The 21,751-nt window shown below is 36.9% G+C and overlaps 1 protein-coding gene across 2 annotated transcripts in view; it reads left to right on the forward strand.

Moving 5' to 3' along the window:
• Positions 1-21,751, forward strand: part of man1a2 (mannosidase, alpha, class 1A, member 2) — a 157,410-nt gene that overhangs the window by 9,953 nt on the left and 125,706 nt on the right. The window contains exon 2 of one of the 2 annotated variants that reach the window (XM_059968368.1): positions 18,854-19,109. The exons of the other annotated variant lie outside the window; for it this stretch is intronic. Coding sequence (XP_059824351.1) covers positions 18,854-19,109 — 256 coding nt within the window. The remainder of the gene's footprint in view (positions 1-18,853; positions 19,110-21,751) is intronic. 2 annotated transcript variants of the gene reach the window in all.

Consider the following 21,751-nt stretch of genomic DNA (forward strand, 5'->3'; position numbering starts at 1 on the left):
TTTACACCACACGGTGCACTCGCAAAGCTAACAACATTGTGAAGGACCCCATGCACCCCTCACACAAACTCTTCTCCCTTCTGCCATCTGGCAAAAGGTACAGAAGCATTCAGGCTCTCACAACCACACTGTGCAACAGTTTCTTTCCCCAAGCCATTGGACTCTTCAATACCCAGAGTCTAGACTGACATCTACATCATTTATTATTATATTAAAATTTGTCCTCTACTGCGCCTGTTGTCTTGTTAATTAATTATTGTACTGCCTTGCATTGTTTTGTGCACTTTATGTAGTCCTGTGCAGGTCTGTAGTCTAGTGCAGTTTTTATGTTGTTTTACATAGTCTTGTGTAGTTTTGTGTTGTTTCATGTATCAACAAGGTCTTGGAGGAATGTTGTTTTGTTTTTACTGTGTACTGTACCAGCAGTCAATGGTCGAAATTACAATAAACTTGACATGACTAAAGGAAAGGGGAAGAAGCCAGAATGGAAAAGGTGGGAGGAATGGAAGCTAGAAGGTGTTAGGTGAAGCCAGGTGAATGCAGGAGGGGTTGATTGAAGTGAGAATCTGGGAGTTGGGTGGAACAGGTAAAGGGCTGAAGAAGGAGACTGTTAGGAGAGGAGATTGGATCATGAGAGAAAGAGAAGCAGGAGGGGCATCTGGATTTGATGGGCACATGAGAAGAGAAGGGTAAGAAGACAGCCAGAATGGGGAATGGAGAACGAGGGAGAAATTCCAAGAAATTAAAAGTAATTGATGTCCATGCCCATCGAGTTGGAGGCTACCTAGATAGAATGAGTCTTGCTTTCCAAACTGAGAGTGGCCTCATCATGGCAGCAGAAGAGGCTATGGACTGACATGTTGGAATGTGAATTGGGATTGGAATTAAAATGGTTGGCCACCAGAAATTCCTGTTTGCCTGACCTGCTGAGTTTCTCCTGCATTTTATGCGTATTACTCTGGATTTCCACAGAATCTGCAGAACTTGAACATCAATACTCTAATTGTCGGCTTGACGAAACCTACTCTGGGCATCTGTAAGCTGATTGTTGTAGAGCAAGTGCAATTTGAGAGCACTGAGAGAATGCTTTTCACTGCTTCTCTGACCCAGGGCTAGCTTTGTGATAAAGTAACCCAGATAATGTTTCCTGCATTTCGTGCATGAGGTATATTTGGATAGTTTTCCAAATGTAGGGTAACTCAATTTTGTAACTGTTGTAACGGTTTGGAACAAAATGTGACTGGTTTGACATGGAGGTCTTCACTACTACAGTCAGAATGCTGTTGTGTCTACAGTCTTGGCAATATGCAGTGTTTTCAGCAGTTTCTTGATATCATGAATCAAAGAGGAACTTTGTGATTAGGTTAGGAGTATCTCAGGAGGAAACAAGTTGGGCTATTTATTCTGTACTTCAAGATGAGCATGGTTCCAAATGCTTCACGCTTGCTTTCAGAACTTGCATGGTGCTCTTTATTTAGGCAATACTTAGGTGTGCTTGGGTACTTGGATTGGGTGGATGAGTTTTCCAAAATCAACCAGTGTTCATCCTTCCAGAAAAATATACTTGATCTTTTGTTGATCGAAAATTTATGGTGGGGATATGGGTGACAGACCATGTAACCATTAAAGAAGAGTGGTCAAATAACTGAATTTTTACAAGGATTTAGAAACAAAATTTCAGATTCTAGATGTTTGGTGGCTGATGGCTTTACCATAAGCTAGTGGATGACTATCAAACCCATAATAAAAAATAACTAGGAACAGACCATTGCAGCCTTAAACTGCTCTGCCATTCAATATGATCATGGCTGGTTCTTGCCCTATCACACTAATTCATAATTCCCATAGTAATTTAAAATAAAAAATATCCTTTTCAGCTTTTAATATATTCCAGGATTCAGACACCACACTTTTCCTGTGCAGGGAAGTCCAAACATTGTTAGTTACCTGAGAGAAGAAACTCTTGCTGCTCCCTTTCATCATGATTGATATTCACTTGTTCTGAAACTATACTCTTTGAACTTAGACTCTTCCATGAGGGGAAACATTTTCCCAGAATTTACTCTGCTAGCCCTCCTGAGTCTTATTAATTCTCATGTTACTAAACTTTTTTTCTCATTGGACAGTCCCTCATACCTTAGAACATCCTTGTGTACCTTCCCTGAAATGCCTCCAGTAATATTGTTCTGTACTGCAAAGTCAGAATTCCAGTAGCCATCCTGGTTTAATGCTGTATCTGTATGCTAGCTTTCTGTTTCATGTAAGAAATCCCATTGTCCTGTAGCCTTCTTCAGTGTTTCTCCATTTAAACCTTTTATATAATTCTTTCTTCAAAATGAATGACCGCTCATTTTCTTAGAAATTATTTGTGTGCATGTGAGGGAGGCAGTGATTCAATCTGCAGTGAACATCAGATCATTTTGAGATGGGAAGCCTGCTGTGCAGCATAAATTATCAACAAATTTAACACATTAATTTATATATTATCAGTATTGTTATTTCTGGTGTTCAACTGTTTCCATAAAAGCAACCAGAGATGGTGGTGTGGGCAGGTACAGCTGGAACACTTAAAAGATGTATTGATAGGTACTTGCACACATAAAGGAAACATAAAAGGGATGGGTTTTCTGCTATTTTACCGGTCAGGGTTGTTAGCCCTGAGCTGAACTCCGGAACCTGGAGGACCAGTTGACTTGCTGTTAGCCTGGTCTCTGACCTTTGACCTCATCAGCATGGGTCACCTTACCAAGAGCCAAGACATAAAGCCCTTTCTCCAGCCAACATAGCTCTCTGGATCATTGAGGCATGCAAGCCTCCAAGCCCCCTATGACAAGGTTGTGATCTTCATGGAGGATGTATTTTTGGTAGCCTACAGAAATGCAATATTAAAGAGCTGGAGGCATGTTTAAAAAAATTAAGTATCTAGAAAACCATTTGAATTGTCAGTACTAAAAACAAAGAAACCCTACAGCACAATGCAGGCCCTTTGGCCCTCAAAATTGTGCCGAACGTGTCCCTACCTTAGAAATTACTAGGCTTACCTATGGCCCTCTATTTTTCTAAGTTCCGTGTACCTATCCAAAAGTTCTCTTAAAAGACCCTATCGTATCCGCCTCCACCACCATTGCCAGCAGCCCATTCCACGCACTCACCACTCTGAGTAAAAAAAGCTTACCTCTGACATCTCTGTACCTATTCCCCAACACCTTAAACCTGTGTCCTCTTGTGGCAACCATTTTAGCCCTGGGAAAAAGCATCTGACTGTCCACATGATCAGTGCCTCTCATCATTTCATACACCTCTATCTGGCCACCTCTCATCCTCCGTCGCTCCAAAGAGAAAAGGCTGAGTTCATTTAACCTATTCTCATATTGTGCAGTACTGGTAAATTGGATTAATGTGGATAGGTCTTTATTGGTCAGCATAATTGTGGTGGGCTGAAGGGTCTGTTTCTGATTTATTTCACTCTGTTCTTCATACAGCATAGTATGTTCAGTGACGTTTAAATTTGTTCAAGTTACTTGAAAGGTCAGATTTCACAATTCCTTCTCACAATCATCCCAATTCATTCTAACAAATTCTTGGTAATTCTTTACTTTCACTTCTGAGATTTTTTTTCTTGGATATTTGCCTTAAATGAACCTAATTTTCCCACATTTTATTCTTCATAAAATGCAATTTATTTCATATTTAAAAAAGAGGTTCTAATGAACATTTTATGAAGGTTATCTAAGATGAATTTTAAAGCTTGGTGGCTTTGGACCTACATATTGCATTCTCTCCCAAAAATTCAGTAGGATATGACACATGTAACCTAATTTTTGTGACCTTTAAATATACATTCTTTGATTTATCCTTTGACTGTGGGTTTGTAGCTGTTATTGTGAGAAGATCTTGGTATTCAGTGCATTTGTCAAACTCCTATGATCTGTGTAAGACCTTAATATGTCCATGAAAAGAACTTAACTTCATTTGAGTATATGAAATAAAAGCATAACAAACTGTTTCAGGCAGCACACACTTATTGGTATTTTTGGATCCTAAAATACATTAAAATACTCTGAAAGGGTTTGTTTCTAGGCTAATAAAATAGTTCAGTATCAAATTTTGGTTTAGGAGTGTCAACTTGGTTTTTGTTTTCTTTATACGCTAAAATTTTGAATTTAAATCAGTGCAGAGCCCTGGATCAACAGATATATCGGGTGCATAGTCGTTGAACACTACAGCACAGAAATAGGTTCCTTGCCTCATGTAATCCATGCTGAACTATTATTCTGCTTGGTCCCATGACCTGAACCCGGAGCATATCCCTCCATACTCCTTCCATCAATGTACATGCCCAGATTTCTCTAACATGTTGAAATTGAACCCTCACCACCACTTTTTTTTTCGTGTGTATTGCTCCACTATCACCACCCTCTGAGTGAAGAAGTTTCCCATCGTGTTCCCCTTACACATTTAACCTTTCGCCCTCTCACCCAACTTCATTGGAAAAAGCCTGCTTGCATTTACCCTGACTAAAAACTTCATAGGAGCTTTGAAAGTTAGCATATGGATTTTATACTATGAATCTTGAGACTGGGGACTATGTGGCACAGTAACCCCTGTTTTCTGATGTAAGCAAATTTTGAAAAACTATTGTATATTGTATTAAAAGGTGTTCATGATACAGTATATTATTTCTGCCTTACTGACACAATGCTAGATACCCGAATACATTTTTGTTGCTTTTCTGAGTACACTGTTTTCATTGAAGCAATGGTAGGTGATTTACAAATATAGCTATCATTTGATCTTTTGGTTTTAGATTTCTTTTTCTGAACTTTACATGATATCGTAGGAATTGATATTTCAAATGTTCATTGCTGTACTTGTCCTACAAAGTGGAAGACATTAGTTGAGATTAAGAATTGGATAGTGGAACTAGAGGACCTAGTCATTGAATGAATCACTCTTTTGACACCTTGTCAAAAGCTTTGAACTTTTTAAATGTTTTATATAAATTTGTGGATAATTTATTTTTTAAAATAAAAAGGATCATGTAATAGAGGAAATTAAAGTAAAATAAATTTTAAAAAAGCAAACACAGCAATATTTCCCTTTTTAAAATCCAGCTTGGCTTTTGAGTTTTACACTGCAATGCATATTTGTGAATGTCTCGAGGATATTGCTGACGGTTTCTCTGTAATAAATGGCCAAAGGTAAATGGTCTCAGTGCTTTAATATGTATCAGATTTAATTACTTAATGTGCATACAATTATACGTTTCTTTGTGTGTGGTAGTGGGCGGGAGAGAAATAGATGAATACAGTTGTTCAGGATTATAACAAGGAATTAAATAGCCTTAACTTTGTGACAGGTGGATATTCTATAAAACTGCTAGGTAATTGCTAGAAAATATGATCAAAGAGAACTTTGTATTTTTAAATTTGTTACTGTTTGATTTGCATTTGCACTGTTGAAGCAAGAATTGAAATCAACACTTTTTTAATATTATAATGCTTTGACAGAGCACATCAGTGCTTTGGGTCTTTAAACATCAGATATCCTTGCCCAGGTGACCTAGCCACAGTTGTGTACCAGAGCATTGGTCCACAGGTCACACCTCTTGATCCATAGCAACCTGGAGTAATGCTCAGCAGCCTCTGTGACGGTCCTGATGGCTCTTTATAGTCCGTTATTTCAAGGAGAGGGTAGGCTCTGTAAAGCAAGCTGCCAGCAAAATGTATAGGCTCACAATGTGACATGCACCCCTGTCTCTGGTACTTCTCTACCAGCTCCTGGTATTTGGCCTCCTTATGCTCAAATACCTCCTTAGTCCGGTCTTCCCAAGGCATTCTCAGTTCTACCATGATCACCTGTAATGAGCTTTCTGACAGAATGACCATGTCAGGCCTCAGTGATGATAATACGATGAACTTTAATTATTTAGGCTTGATCTGTGGGATTAACCATGTTGTAGCAACTTGTATTATTCATTACAGTTATGTTATATAAAACTTCCAGTGCATTCTTAGTCATCCTACCAATAGAAGACAAATAACAACTGATTTACTCAAGTATCTGATCTTATAAAAATAAGAAATGCAATTTGTGTTGCCTGGCAGCAGCTTCCTCATTTCTACATTTAACAAGCCTGTGCAGTTACTTCAAATTACAATATGGTTTATTCTGTAGCAGCAACAAGAGCTCAAGGCTCCTGATTTTCTGCCATTGTTATTATGAAAAAGAATTACCAATTGTGCTTGCACTTAGGGTTTTTTGACAAATTGTTCTTTTAATGCCATTTTAATTTGGAACCAAAAATAACTCGTTCCATTAAAATGTGTTGAGGCTTTGCCAAATTAAAAAATCAAAACTAATTTGATCTTTGTAAACTGAGGACATTGAGGGTTATGTGATTAAGAAGTTTAGGATATTGATGAAGATCAATTGTGGTCTTATTGAATACTGAATCAGGATCAAGGATTGAATGGCCTTCACATGCTCCACTGTTCTTTGAAAGTGAGTACTTGTACTGCAGTTTCAATACCTGGGTCTACCCATGAGATAAATATTGAGTCTTGTATTGTCTATATGATCTCAAAGAAACCTGCACACAGTCATTGGCTCCAAGACACGCTTTGTTGTTTTGCCAATGGCAGCTCCTGTCAGATGGCTTTTATTTGGGTGCTGCAATGTGGTCATTAAAGCACCCAGTATGACTGAAGGATTGTGACAGCAATTGTGTCTTCTGAAAAAAAAAGCTTGCCATCAACCAAAATGATCATTGGAATGCACACATTAATGTCGAACAAGAGGACATGGCTTTAAGGTGAGGGGAGGGAAGTTCAAGGGGGATATTAGAAGAAGGTTTTTCACTCAGAGTCGTTGGTGCATGGCATGCACTGCCTGAGTCAGTAGTGGAGGCAGATACACTAGTGAAGTTTAAGAGACTACTAGACACGTATATGGAGGAATTTAAGGTGGGGGGTTATATGGGAGGCAGGGTTTGAGGGTCGGCACAACATTGTGGGCCGAAGGGCCTGTAATGTGCTGTGCTATTCTATGTTCTATGAACACAAAATCTCATTAACATTTTTTTAATCAATGGAATTTTATACACATTCTGAGGAATAGGACTTGCACAGGTACAAAAGACATTTGGGGCAAATTGTTCTGCACTAGTTAAGACTTTGCATGCTGTTCAAAACTTGTAAATGTTATTTATGAGGCATAATAGTGATTTAAAATTTGAACAAACTGGAGATTCTGAAAATGTGAAATCAAAAGTCTTAAATTGTTAGGGACATCTGTGGAAATAATGTGAAGAACTCCATTTTTTAAAACTTTTCTCACAATAGTAAAATATAAATTGAAGAAAATATCAAATTAGTGATTCTCTGTCAATTGCTTGATGATTTTGATGTATCCTGACAGAATCTTCAGCATTTATTGTAACTGGTTATTTGGTTAACTGGTAGCAGTGGATTCTGGTTAGCTGGAACACATTGGGCCAGTACATTTTGACCCAATTAAGGGGCTCCTCCAATTAGCTGAAGTATCATGGAAATAGTTAAAAAAGCATAAAAAGACTAACTGTTTTAGTTCCTGATAATTATTGATGGAGAAATGGTGATGCAGCCAGGTTAGAATGCTCTCCACAGTACATCTGCAGAAATGTTTGTGTTTTTGGAGGCACACCAAATCTTCTCAAACTCCTAATGAAAAATAGCCACTGTCATGCCTTCTTTGTAACTGCATCGATATGTTGGGTTCATGTTAGATCCTCAGAGATATTGACACCCAGGAATTTAAAATTGCTCAGTCTTTCTACTTCTGATTCCTCTCAGGATTGGTGTATGTTCCCTCATCTTACACCTTCTGGAGTCAACAATCAGTCCTTTGGTCTTACTGATGTTGAGTGCAAGGTTGTTGCTATGAATCTCTGCCTACAATGGTTGTACTGACAGCAAATTTATAGTTGGCATTTAAGCTGTGCTTAGCCACGTGGTCATGGGCGTACAGAGAGTAGAGCATGGGGCTAAGCACACATCCCTGAGGTGCACCAGTGTTGATTGTCAACGAAGTAGAGATATTGTTTCAGATCCACACAGATTGTGGTCTACAGTTAGGAAGTAGAGGACCTAGTTACAGAAGGGGAAACATTTGTTTGGATGTGGGTGAGGTCCTTAGTGAATGCTTTACATCAGTATTTACCAAGGAGGACATGAGGATAGGGAGATCAGTGCTCATTGATATGCTAGGGCTTTTTGAGGTAAAGGAGGGAGTGTTGAGTCTCCTAAAGTTCTTTAAGGTGGGTAATTTCCCATGGCCTTATGGGATATACCCCAGGCTGTTGAGAGCAGCAAGACGAGATTGCTGGAACCTTGACCAATAAACTCTCTAGTCAAGACGAGGCCCCCAAGGTCTGGCAAGCAGCTAATGTTCCATTTTTCAAGAAGGAACCAAGGGATAATCCTGGAAACTATAGGTCTCATGTCAGAAGTTACTAGAAAGAATCTTTCAGGATAGGATTTAGGAGCACCTGGAAAACCATTGCCTAAGTAGGGAGAACCAGCATGGCTTTGTGTGGGGCAAGTCATTTCTTACTAACTTGAGTTTTTTTGACAAGGTTATGAGGATGATGAAAGTAAACCTGTGGATGTTGTCTATATGGATTTTGGTAAGGCATTTGACAAGGTCCCTCATGGGATGTTCATCCAGAAGATTAAGATGTATGAGATCCACCCTGAATTTGTATTTATATTCAGAATTGTCTTACCCATAGAAAGCATAGTGGTGATAGATAGGACTTGTACCATCTGGAGGTTTGTGATTAGTGGTGTTCCGCAGGGATCTATTCTGGGACTTCTGCTGTTTGTGATTTATATAAATGGCCTGGATGAAGATATGAAGATTATGGATAGTATAGAAGACAGGCTATAAACTTGCAGATATGGGCAGAGAAATGGCAAACAGAGTTTAACCTAGCCAAATGTGAAGTTTTGCACCTTGGTAGGACAAATGCAAAGAGATGTTAACACTGTTAAGGGCAAGATCCTTTTCATTGTTTATTAGCAGAGGGATCTTGGGGTCCAAGTTTATAGCTCCCTGAAAGTGTTTACACAGGTTGATATAGTGGTTAAGACATCTGAAGTATTACATACAGTTTTGGTCATCCTGTATAGGAAGGATGTTGAGAATTTGGAGAGGATGCAGATGTGGTTTATCAGGATGCTTTCTGGATTAGAGGGTATGTGCTATAATTAGAGATTGGACAAATTGGTTGTCTTTTCTGGAGTGGTAGAGGCTAAGGGAATATCTGATAAAGGTTTATAAGATTATAAAAGGCATAGATAGAGGAGAGAGACAATATTATTTTCCAAAAGTTGAAATGTCTAGCACCAGATGGCATGCATTTAAGATGAGAGGGAATAATTTCAAAGAAGATGAGGGGCAAGTTTTAGAGTGTTGAGGTGGGGGTAAAGGCAGGGACATTCGAGACTTTTAAGAGACATTTAGACAGGCACATGAAATTGAGGAAAACAGAAGAATATCACCTTTCCATAGGCAGAAGAGATTTGTTAGCCATTTGATTACTATTGTAGTTGGTTTAGTACAACACTGTGGGCTGAATGACCTGTTCTTGTGCTGTTCTATTGATGTGCATAGCCCAACTCTCTTCAGCCTTCTTAAAAAGTAGAGGTGTTGATGAGCTTTCTTGATTGTGTAGAATATGCTCTGGGACTATTAAGAGTTTGTGTGGGATGTACATTGACAGGAGTTTGTAACTTCAGTTTGCACTGCTGTGCTGCTGATGTAAAGAGAGAGGTGTGAGTGGTGTGACTTCTGAAATCAATAACAATCTCCTTTATCTTTTTGACATCGAGGAAGAGGTTATTTGCCTGACACCTGGTGTTGAGCTCATTACCACCTCTGTAGGTTGTCTCATGGCTGTTGATGGTGAGCCCCACCATTGTTGTGTCATCGGCGAACTTGACAATGTGATCACTTGGGTGTTTGGCTGTGCAGTCGTGTGTGAGCAGAGTGTAGAGCATTGGGCTCAACACACAGGTCTGTGGGGCACCCGTGCTGAGGATGATGGGGAGGGAGGAGCAGTTGTGCATATCTGATGGTTAGGAAGTTCAACACACAGTGATGTATTTAGACCGAGCAGTAGGAGTTTGTTCACAACATTTGTGGGATGATTGTGTTGAAGGCCAAACTGAAATGCAGAAACAGCATTCTGACATGTTCCGTTGTTGAGTGTTTCTCTCTCTAAGCATATTGATGAGTGTCCGGTATGGCAGGAATGGAGTTTTTGATGCACTGTTATTAGATTTTCAAAGCCTCAGTGCCACTGGACAGTCGTCATTTAAAGGTGTAGAGTTCTTTGGTACAGGGATTATGGTGGGTGCTTTGAAGCACGTGGGAACAACAGCCTGGATGAATGAAGTGTAGAAGATGTTTGAGAAGATGTCATTGACCTGGTGTGCATATTCCCTTGTACTTGGCCTGGGATGCTGTTTGGCCCAGCAGCCTAATGGGGATTGAGCCTGCAGTCTTTTCCACATCTGCTGCTGTTAAGACAGTGGCTGCTCACTTGGAAGGGCGGGTAGCTATTGTGGCTGGCATTATGTTACATGCTTTGAATGGGGAGGGCATAAAGTTGTTTAGAGCGTCAGGGAGTGCGGCGTCATTGTTTTTGCCTTTATAGTCAGTAATGCCCTTGATGCCAAGAACCATATGCCAAGGATTGTTAATGGGAGGTGTTCCTGAATTTTTTTTTGTTCGTAGGTGTTCTTTGCCCTCTGATGCCTAACATAAGGTTTCTCCTAGCAGCTCAATTCTGTCTGCAGACTTGAAGGCAGCATCCTAGTCTTTTGGAAGGGAACACAGCTTTGTAAAGAAAGTGAATTCTGTTAAAGCTCTTTACACAAAAGTAAGTAAATGAAATTGTTTCCCCACCTGTCTCAAGATCTATAGCTAGAGGAACAGCCTTTTGGCTTCTATATTATCATTTCTTGTGAACATTAGTTGTTTTAATAGCATTGCTTCTCATACTTGTGATGTCTACTCAGACAGTTTTTACTGGGTGTCCGCTTAGAGAGCAATGTTATAAAATTTTGACTGCATTGCCAATCTACCTTTTTACAGATATTGTATCCAAAAGAGAATTTAGTACCAAATATGAGCTTGTATATAATAGCAGAAAGACCTCTAACCTACTGTGCTGCAGACCCTTTGTGATAAGGGTCCATAACCTATTTGTATTGCTGTTTGCTTTCGAAGCAACCCAGATTCCTCTGCATTATGCATTCATTCGACACATAAAGATATTCATGTCATATGAAGTGGAGTTTATTGTCACAGGCACAAGTATGGTGAAGTACAAGTTCAGTGAAAAACTTGCATTAGCATAACAGACATCTAGATTCAGATGAACACAAATTAAATCATCTGTTTTCTATGTTTTCCATCTGTCAATTTTTCCGCTTGCTTAACCTGCTATTACATCTTTGCAGAGTTTGTTCTCTTAGCTCACTTTCCAATTCAGCATTATCATAGAAGGATACAACTTGAGAATAGGCTCTTTAGCCCTCTGAATCCTTGTTGAATACTGACCACCCATTAATCCTATATCATTTATAAAAGAGTTTCTGTTTTTTTTAACACTTGCCTTTTACCTCAGATTATTGATGCAATTTGTGAAAAGCTATTTAATCCTTAGTTTCTGCCACTCCACCTTTCCCCATCAGTTTGTCAATCTGAAAATGACTTATTTACTTTCACCCCTTGTTTTGACCTTTTGACCTCTTAGAGCTTTTTATGTAGTGATGTGTTGATGTGTCCTCTGAAATTGAATTTGGAATCTCAAATAAGGTTCCCTTCTCTAGTTATACATGCAAGAAGAAATCATCTCTTTTTTTAAACCTTCATAAAGACTTTGTTCTCTTTCTAAACATAATTATTTTTATATATGTTATGTCCACAATTGTGTACTCCTGCAATTTTACAACAACTGAAAATTAAAAATCTGCAAATGTTGGGAATCCAAAATGTATGAAGGAAATGCTAGAAACACTCATTAGATCTGGCAGTGACTGTGGAAGGGGAAATACATTTAAAGTGTTTTCACTTTTTCCTAGTTCTTACGAAGGGATGTAAGCCTAAAATGCGATTTCCTTTCTACAAATGTTGCCCGACCTGAATTTATCCAGTGTTTATTTCATGTTTATCCTGTTTTTATTTTTAAGAACAGATACAATTCTAAGTGAACCTATAGTTGCTAATTTTTACTTTTTTCTTAAAACTATTTTGCATTGGAAACCTTCCAATCTGTTGCACTGTTCCAGAATTTTCTAAGTTCATTATTAATGCATTCACTCTTTCTTGCCACATCTTTGTTTATTGAAGTATAAGGTAGTGTATCCAGGATTTTGGTTTTAATTCCTCTCTCCCTCTATTTTATTAGTGGTTGTATTAATGATTTTCGAGTTCCTTGGTGTTCTTAGATTTTTGGTACCTCTTCATTTCTGCAATGCAGTGAAGATGTGAGAAAAATGTTTGTTCAATGTATTGACAATTTCTTTATTAATCATTATCATTTCTTGTGCTTTTAGCTCTATGGGGTGACTATTTAATATGCTAATTTCCTTTCATACATAGTTATGAACCTCTTACAATTTTTGTTTTGTTTAATTTATTTATGCTCGTAATCAGTGCTTTCCATCCGTGTCTTTTTTTTATGATTCATTGCTGCAGCTTTTTAAAACTCAATCCCCAGGATTGCTACTTGCCTTAGTAACAATAAGCCTGTTTGCTTGAGACTAAAAATTTCTTTAGTCACCTCTATTAGTTAAAGATCACTTTTCTGATTGAATCTTTTATTTTTCAATAAAATACCCAGTGGTTAAAAGTTTCCAAATATTTTTGTTTACGTTTGTTTATTTTCTCGGAAGCCTTTTTATCTAACTTCCTAATCTGCCTTGCCCAATGCACCACTAAGACTTTATATAGATACTTTATTGATCCCAATGGAAATTACAGAGTCACAGTAGCACTACAAGTGCATAGATAAACAAATATTAGAAGAGAAGCAAGAAAGAATAAAAAGTTCCCTTAAAAATTAGGGTTTACAAAATTTCCAAGTTCACACTGATAAGATGGTAGTGCGAGAATTACCATAATATTATACAGTAATGGGTGCACATTCACACCATCCAGAGAAGAAATGATGGTAGTATTGCACAGGGTGTAGTAAACAGAGTTTAAACAGAAAAACAGGAGTGGGGGGGGGGGGGTCATCACTTCTCTGGCTGCAGGCTGAATCATTATAGAGCCTATTGGCTGAGGGTAAGAATGACCTCTTATAACGCTCTTTGGAGCAGTGCAGTTGTTTAAATCTATTACTGAAGGTGCTCCTCTGTTCAGCCAAAGTGGCGTGCAGAGGGTGAGAAGCATTGTCCAGAATGTACATTGAAAACTGAAATTTCAAATGAAGGATCTCTGTTATTCATGTTGTAATCGCTTTTACAGGGGTGGCAAACCTATGGCATATGTGCCCAAATTTGGCATGTAGAAAAATTTTGTTGGCACTCAACATGCGGTGTCGCCCCATGATTTTTTTTAAGTCGACCCATCATAAAAAGAGACATTATAATCTTTACTGCCAAATGAAGCTGTGTTATTTAAATTTATTGGTGAGATAGTTTTAAATTGTTTCACCCTTTTCAGCTTGTTCAGCATGTCAGATACATCAGCAAAGAAAGAAAAATGTTCAAATGATGGGATAAGCAGCAGAAATTTTCAAGAGTGGGGGAGTGAAAGATTTGACATGAAAAAGGGTGATAAAGTAGTATGATCTGAAAAGGTGTGCAGGACTTCCCTTGTAAAGCGGCATTATGAAATTTCACAAATGGCTTTGAGGGAAGCGTACTGTAAGCAAGAACAAAAACCACATTTCTCGAGAAATCAGCAACAAAATAATGCACTTAAATGTTTTGATAACATTTATTTCAGGTAATTAACACATAATTCCGGCTAGTTTTTAGATTTCAAAGATTATTGTTCAACATGGAAAGCCATGATGAATGTATTAAACAATTATGGCTAGAGTGTGCTCCTTTTTTTGATGGTTTTCCAGAAAGAAAGAATATTCAGTGTATTAAGGATTTGCCAGTGAGCAGACGCACAGTAATAGATAGAATATTAATGAAGGGAACAATCATAGCAGAACAGCTGACAAAGGATAATAGTTCATGTAAATTTCTTTCCATTTGTCTTGATGAGAGCACTGATGTTACATCAGCCAGACTTGCCATTATTGCTGGATTTTGTAGCAATAATGAAATGTGCAAAGAACCGATTACCTTTATAATATTTCCTGAATACACCACAGTAGTTGAAATATGTAAGGCAGTATTAAAAGAATTGTCTGGTTGATAGTTAACCTTTCAAAAATAGTTCCTGTGCCAACTGGTAAAGCATGATTGGTAAAGAGGCAAATTTGCTTGCAAAATATGTTGTGCATCTACTGGAAGGCTCTTGTTATATTATGTGCAAAAGCTAGTGTTCAGTTGAAGAAATGATGAAAATTATAACCAATGTAATTAATTTTATTTTGGGGCATGTTTTGGGGAAAAAAAATTCAATTTCAGAATTTGGAGAGCAAGGTGAATTCCGTGTACATAGGACTTCTTGTGTACATAGGACTTCTTGCGTACAACAATGTCCATTAGCTTAGATGAGGCTCTGTCAACAATTTCTTTGGCGTTTGGAGGAAATTTATCTGTTTTTAATGAATAAAAAAATTTTGTGTTAAGAATTATATAAAATTAAGTGGATTTGTAGATTGCTATTTTTTTTGCAGTTTTTTTCCTGACATTTAAATGATTTGAACATATAGTTAAAGGGATCTGACAAAATGCTCAATTTTAAGTTTGATAATCTAAAAGCCTTTGAAATCAAACATAGTATTTGAACGTGACGCTGAAAATGGTACTTTTAAGTATTTTCCAAACCTAAAAAATATATGACTGATATTGGCATTCCTGAAAAGACAGATATTCCACTACAATTTTCAAGTATCATTAGTTCATTTACTGAACAATTTTCTATAAGATTTCACATCATTTGAAGAAATTGCAAAATTTATGACATATGTAGACTGTAACATTTGACAAACTGAATTTGAGTCATTTTCAGTAATGAAATTGGTTAACTTTAATTGTAGGAGTAGATTTATGAAACTAGTGCTATGCATAGCTCTCAAAGCAACCAAATTCAAACAGACTATAAAATATTTCTTATTGTTAGTGCAGCAACAAAAGTCACACTGTGAGAAAAGTGTTTTTTTTCTTTTACTTGATCTTTTATGAATATGCACCAAAGTTTATAATTCCACATTCGAGTGTCCTGGAGACGTAATAATTGTACAAGCACAACAAAGTAACTTAAGCCTTATTTGTTGTCATAAAATAAAACACAAATAAACTACTCAAACTACTACTTAGCAAGTCTCATAGATTTCGGGGCTCATGATTCTTAGTCACCACTTGATTGTTGTTGTTGGGGGGAGTACTTGAATTTCAACTCACTTGGGAAACACCCCTGGTCCTAGACATTGATCGTGATTTCTGGCTCTAGTTTGAAGTCCAATAAAGCAGGAAAAGGCATCCCAATAAATGAGTTTCACGTGTGTGGAGCAACCAAGAGATAAGTTCTTTTTGTCTTTTTTTGAGCACATCCGGTGTATATTAATACAATCCTTCTAAATCAATTAGACACTGTAATGGTTACTCCCCATTATCTGGAAGCACATAATGTTCCTTTGTTCTTACAAAAGAACATTCTTATTACATATAAGCGATGAGACTGAATGCAATAACAGAGTCCAGAATCTAGCTGCTATTTGCAAACATTACTCACTAACAGACATACAGACCCCACATGCTAAGGGTTCAGAAAGAGTTAAATGGTCATTTTACCCTCAGACATTCATTCAATGTTTTACTAAACTTAATATAGCATTTTTGTTATACTAAAAACTTTTGCTTTTTTTCCTGCACATTTTTCTAGTCTTTTTCATCACTATTATGCCACTGAACCATGCATGAGACAAATCAATGCAATTTTTAGGAGTCTGTTCAAGTTTAGAAACATGCAGAATTAGAACAATGTGAATGAAAATGTAAATTAGTATTTGTCATCAACTGCTGACTTAATTGTTTTATCAGTGGACATTAAAACATTATTCCACTCCCCTACCATTGATAAAGGGATTAATAATATTCTACATAGTCCTTTGGAGTTTTCTTTTAAATGAGTATTTGTGTTAAAACTGAGAAAAGAGATCCTTTTTATTAACATCCTTTCCTTGAAGGTTTTGACCCAAAGCACGTTTGAGTTTGTCTCTTTTGTGTGCTCATTATAGTGAGCTAAATTGTTGCATTTATGTGGTTCAGAAAGCTATCTGACTAATTTAATAAACTATGGTAGATGTGATTTACTTAATAATGCCTGAATTTTCTGATGGCGTGCTATGGTTCTGGAAATTATATCTGAACTAGAACATTGAAGATCCTTTTTGGGTATTAAAGTTACCGACAGTAGTTGGACATGTTTTTTTTTGATGTTTTTATTCCATGAGGTGCTTGCCCTATGCTCCTGCCATCTGTTGCCTAATATTTCTCTTTGCCTTGACTGTTAGATTTGAGCATGTTATTAAATTAATTTTTGGCAGACAGATCTTACTCAACTCTTTTTTTCCGGATTATGCTTATGAGTATTGCAAGTTTTCAAAAAGGAAGTTGCAGTGGATTCTGGATAATTGGGGCACAACAGGACCACTTTCTCTCAATTATGCGGCTGCCCCAATTAGTCATAGCTTCTTGGAAATAGTTAAAAAGGTATAAGAAAGAAATTTAGCTGAGTAAGAACTTGTGTATTTAAATGAAATACAGAACAAATTAGAACAGTACCAATTCTACCACAGTACTATAAAGCCACTTGTTCCTAATAGTTATTGATGTAGGAGTTCATCCAGTTTACACTGCGGTGTTCTTATGATTGTAAATGAAGAAAATCAGTGCAGGCACTTAGTTCACATAATGAACTGCATATGTGCAAAGCTATTGACAGTTGCATCCTCAAAGTTCATTTTGATTGAAACATTTAAGATGATTGTCATTGCTTTCAAATTCATCATAGTTTCAAGTTTGTTGAAATAGTGAAGTCATTTCAGTTTCGCTTCCAGCTATTTCTATTATCTCCAAACATGATACAGTGAACAACGCAGTTATGAATTGTCTTGCAGCTTTTTTTTTGACAATTACCAGTGGCAGAAATCACTGCATTTTCTGAAAATAAACACATTAGGTAGGCACAGAACTGTTCCCTCTGAACACAGTGTGGTGCATAATGGTTATACAAGTGCATGCGATTAATGCTAGTTAGAAATTGTTTGCCGACAGGTTCATGTCCCAGTTAAGCAGCACAATGTCTCAAACCAATGAAGAGTATCATGGCTATTTTCTCGATTAATTTTTGTTCTTTGAGTTGTCCCAAATAAGTGGCTGCCCCGATTAATCGATGGCCCACTGTACTTTCATGATCTATCTCTTGTGAAGCCAAGAGTTGTATTCTGAAAATTAATGATTGGTTGAGACTTGTGTGCAGCAACTTTTGAAATCAAGGAAATCCCTTGGTATTCTGATTAATTGGAGGAATAAAAAAATTTGTAACTGAATAAAATCTATATTATTACCATGTTTCAGTTGTTTAAACTTTCAACATATTATTGATTGAGTTTGCAGTCTTTAGTTTTAGTCTAAACTACTGACTATGTATCCACTTCAGTCACTGCTTATTTCCATCTCAAGCCCTTTCTCAGTCTATTTCTTATTAAAATCTTTTTAAAGGTAATTATTCTAATATCAGAAAGATCAGAGAAAAAAAGTGCAGCTGCTGGAATGTTAAAAGGCTAGAAATATTCAGCATGAGAGTGTGAGTCAAAACGAAGTCAATATCACTAATGCTGATTTGCAGCAGAAATGGCTAATCCTAGTACAGGGAAAATCAGTTACCTGAAGCTGAAAAATTCTATATTGAGTTAAAAAGATACTTGTGCTTTTCTGTGCTTGTAGCTTGTCTGGGGTCTGCTTTTTGTTGTCCTGAAATGATTGAGTTCTCGGGTTCTTTAAAATTTGGGTTGTGAATTTTAAATCCCTGGGCCCTCAGAAATTACCCTCAATATCTTTCCATCTCTGATACCTTTGATCAGTTTCTGGTTACCTGTTAGTTGCTCACATTACATACTTTGAAATTTTCTGTTTAAATCCTGTGCTTCTGCTTGCCCATTTGTCCAGAGCATTGGAAACTATGGTTTTGTACATCTTTCTTCACTGAAAGATATATTTTCCAACATTAATGCTATATCAAGTACTGCAATTGGAAGTTCACAAGGTAGCTTGTGTCAATTTTAGACCAATATGTTGAGGATGTATTTGTGTAAGCATTTTTGGAATGCTGCATACCTGAAAATCTTATTAATAAAGACTTGTCTTTCTTGAGGTCATACTTAGTGGGGTTGTCTTCTTGTGTATAATGTGGCAAATATCTGCACGGCTAAACATGAGAGACTTGAGATTTGAATGTTGGCCTGGACTGTTGCAACTATATCTATTATCTAAATGAACTCTTAACTTGGAAAAATAAATTTTGATATTCTGATACTGCATTTTCTCAACTAAGCAAGTTAATATAATTCTTAGGCTTGTAACATTTAGATTCTGAAATGGTGATTTTAAACTAAGTCACTGGTATGGAGAGGTCTGTTATTGAAAAATTGAAGTCTTCATCCATTCCCTAGGGAGGAAGAGGAACAACTGCGGAAAATGATCAGGGCAGATCACGAGAGGGCTCTAGAAGAGGCAAAGGAGAAACTGAAAAAATCCAAAGATCAAATCCGTGCTGAGATTCAGACAGCGAAAAATCGAGTGGCACAGGATGCGAAGAAAAGAGAAGGCAAGCAATTACCACAAGTAGCTATTCCAAAACTGGTGGGAATCAATAATGGAGACCCTGGTGATCCAGATACCAGAGAAAAGCAAGAGAAGATTAAAGAGGTATATGAGATGCATGAAAAACTAGTATATTGTTTAAACTGGAATGACAGTAGCTCTTAGCAATTTTCCTCTTGCCCATTTCATCACTTATTTATTGAAGATTTGTACTAAGATGAACTGAATAATCCTGCTTCAGTGTTTGTTTTGACATAGTGTTTTATGTATCCTGCGCAATAGCGTAAATTGTGGGTGATTACTTTCAACTCAATTCAGAAGGTTTGCAGCCCACTTCAGTCTTAATCCAGTGCAGCAATGATGGATGATGAACACTAAGAAAGGCAGCTTTTGGATGAGATGTTAAACCAAATCTCATCTGTCCTTTTTTTCCCAGTGGATGCAACACATCCAATAATGCCATCCAGATAGTAACTATGCACTTTTCCTTGGTGTCCTGGTCAATGTCTGTCGTATCTAACAATATTAAAACAGATGATTGACCCAAAATTTAATGTACAAATTGCCATTTGATAGATATTTGTTTGCTCTTTCATTTATCAAGGGAAAGAGACCGTGAAAAGGGACTATTTTTGGATTTTTTGAAAATGTAAATCTCCAATGCTCATAAACTCAGAAAGAATGGAAGCCCTCTCTTGCTTTCTTGTGGCAATGAGGTCAATTGTTAATAATTAAAACTTAGCATCTAGCCAAAATAGTATTTGGACAAAAGTAGGCTTTAGTGGGCAAGTATAAAGTGGGAAAATTGGAGATTTACTTTATAAATTATCATGTCTGAACTAAAAATTCATATTCCAAAATTAAATTCTCTTGCAGTTATGAAGACTAAAAAAAAACAAATTTTAGTGCTTTTCGTTGCTCACCTGAAGTACTGTCTGATTTATACATAATAGTGAGAGCTATTCGCCTCAGTTCTTATTGCAGTAAATTCTGGTGTATTGTTTTTCAAGACATATAATGGTTCCAAGTCCGGTACTAATTGGTTTTCATATTTCTTATATGCAAATCTTTCTAGGCTGATGTTCACAATTTAATGCCTTGTGCATTACTATACGTTTCCCACATACTTATAAGCTTATAATCTGGTAGTGGGGAAACTTCAAAATAAAGATATAGACTAATTAGGATTAAAAATATTACAATGATAATTTGTGCAGTCATAAACTGACAATTTTCTTTGTCATCTTGATTTTAATATTTATTTCTGTAGCTTGGGGTTTAACAGTTAGTTACTTTATGTAAGTATTGAGTAGTATGATTGGGATTGACAAGTTTTTCTGGACCTGAACTATATATTAATAATGCTGCTAACTTTTCAGACAGCATTCATTTGTGGAGCTTTTTGATATCATTTGCTGATAGATAATTTCTTGTACACCCATTCACAATTTACTGGACACATCGAAGAGTATGAATCTTAAGTGTTGGTTATATTGCAATGTTTAAAAAAAATTGAAGAGAAAAGAAACTCATTAAAGTTTTGTATGAAATGTTTGGTGTTGAAGCTACTCCTTGAAAATTCAATTTGCAGATTATGCAATAATTTGAGGGACTGATTTGTGATTAGCAGTGGATTTCACAAAGGCATTATATATTTGTCCATGCCGTGGCTATTTTGGTATGCACAAGGAAAAGTGTGGAATGTGTATACGTGGTTTCTGGTTTGGTGATGTGGTAGGAGTGATGTTAATATCCTGTAACTAACGTAGCTGAAGTTATTTTGTTGACAGTGAGTGATTTGCATAGACTAGTGTCTGACCATCTGATGAGGTGAGACATGGCCAGCCAGCTGTGATCTTAGCTCCCCATTCCATTCTTCCCTCAACCCTCCTCCCACCTCCTGTTGTTACTCAAATTGTCAGTGATTTAACTGGTTAATGCCTTTTAGTGAGAAGTGGAGTATAATGTTAGCATTTTCATGTAAAGGCAAAAGAAGGTTTTACTGGACAAATTAATGTCTAGTTGAGCAAGTCTTAAGTTAAATGAAAAAAAAAGAAAATCCAGTCTCACCTTTTAGGGCAGTACAGATATCATCAAAATGTTTAGAAAAGCCATTGAAGAGACTGTCACTCATTTATATTTTTTGGCAAAGGTGCAATAATTGAATCAAAGTGGATAACTCATGGTGAGCCATTGTGCAATAGAGTTCCATAGTCTCAACTCACACATGCATACCAGTTTTACAGCAAGCATTTGTCAAACACTTTTGTAAATAATTTCAAAGTACTTTGCAAGTAATTTAAAAAATCTATTATCCTTGATAAAAGAAGACAGGAGATGTGTACTCATGCAGCTTGTCTCCTGTGATGATGAGAATGATAATAGGACTTCTGTAATGGTCACCCTGGAAATCCTTCCCCCTTGAGCAACATTACTTAAAAATGTTCTTAGCACTTTCAGTGGATTACACTGCAAAAATCTGAAAGAAATGAAGTTGATACTTGATTGAAATTTCTTAATAAGCAGTTGACAGATTTGCCAAATAGTGAAAGGAGCCAAAAAACACATTTTAGAGCTAAAGCCATAGTTAATGGCTAGAAGTGAAAACAAAAAAGAAAGTAGTTTTTCTTTGTATACAGTTCTTTGTTTATTGTTGCTTGTACCTGAGCCAGCATTGTTGTCCCATTTGCTGTTAATATGATTGTGTGTATCATCAAATTGTTGTAGCTTCATAAATGTTGAGCAGG

The sequence above is a fragment of the Hypanus sabinus genome, chromosome 4 (genome assembly GCF_030144855.1).
Source record: "Hypanus sabinus isolate sHypSab1 chromosome 4, sHypSab1.hap1, whole genome shotgun sequence".
Classification (NCBI taxonomy): Eukaryota; Metazoa; Chordata; class Chondrichthyes; order Myliobatiformes; family Dasyatidae; genus Hypanus; species Hypanus sabinus.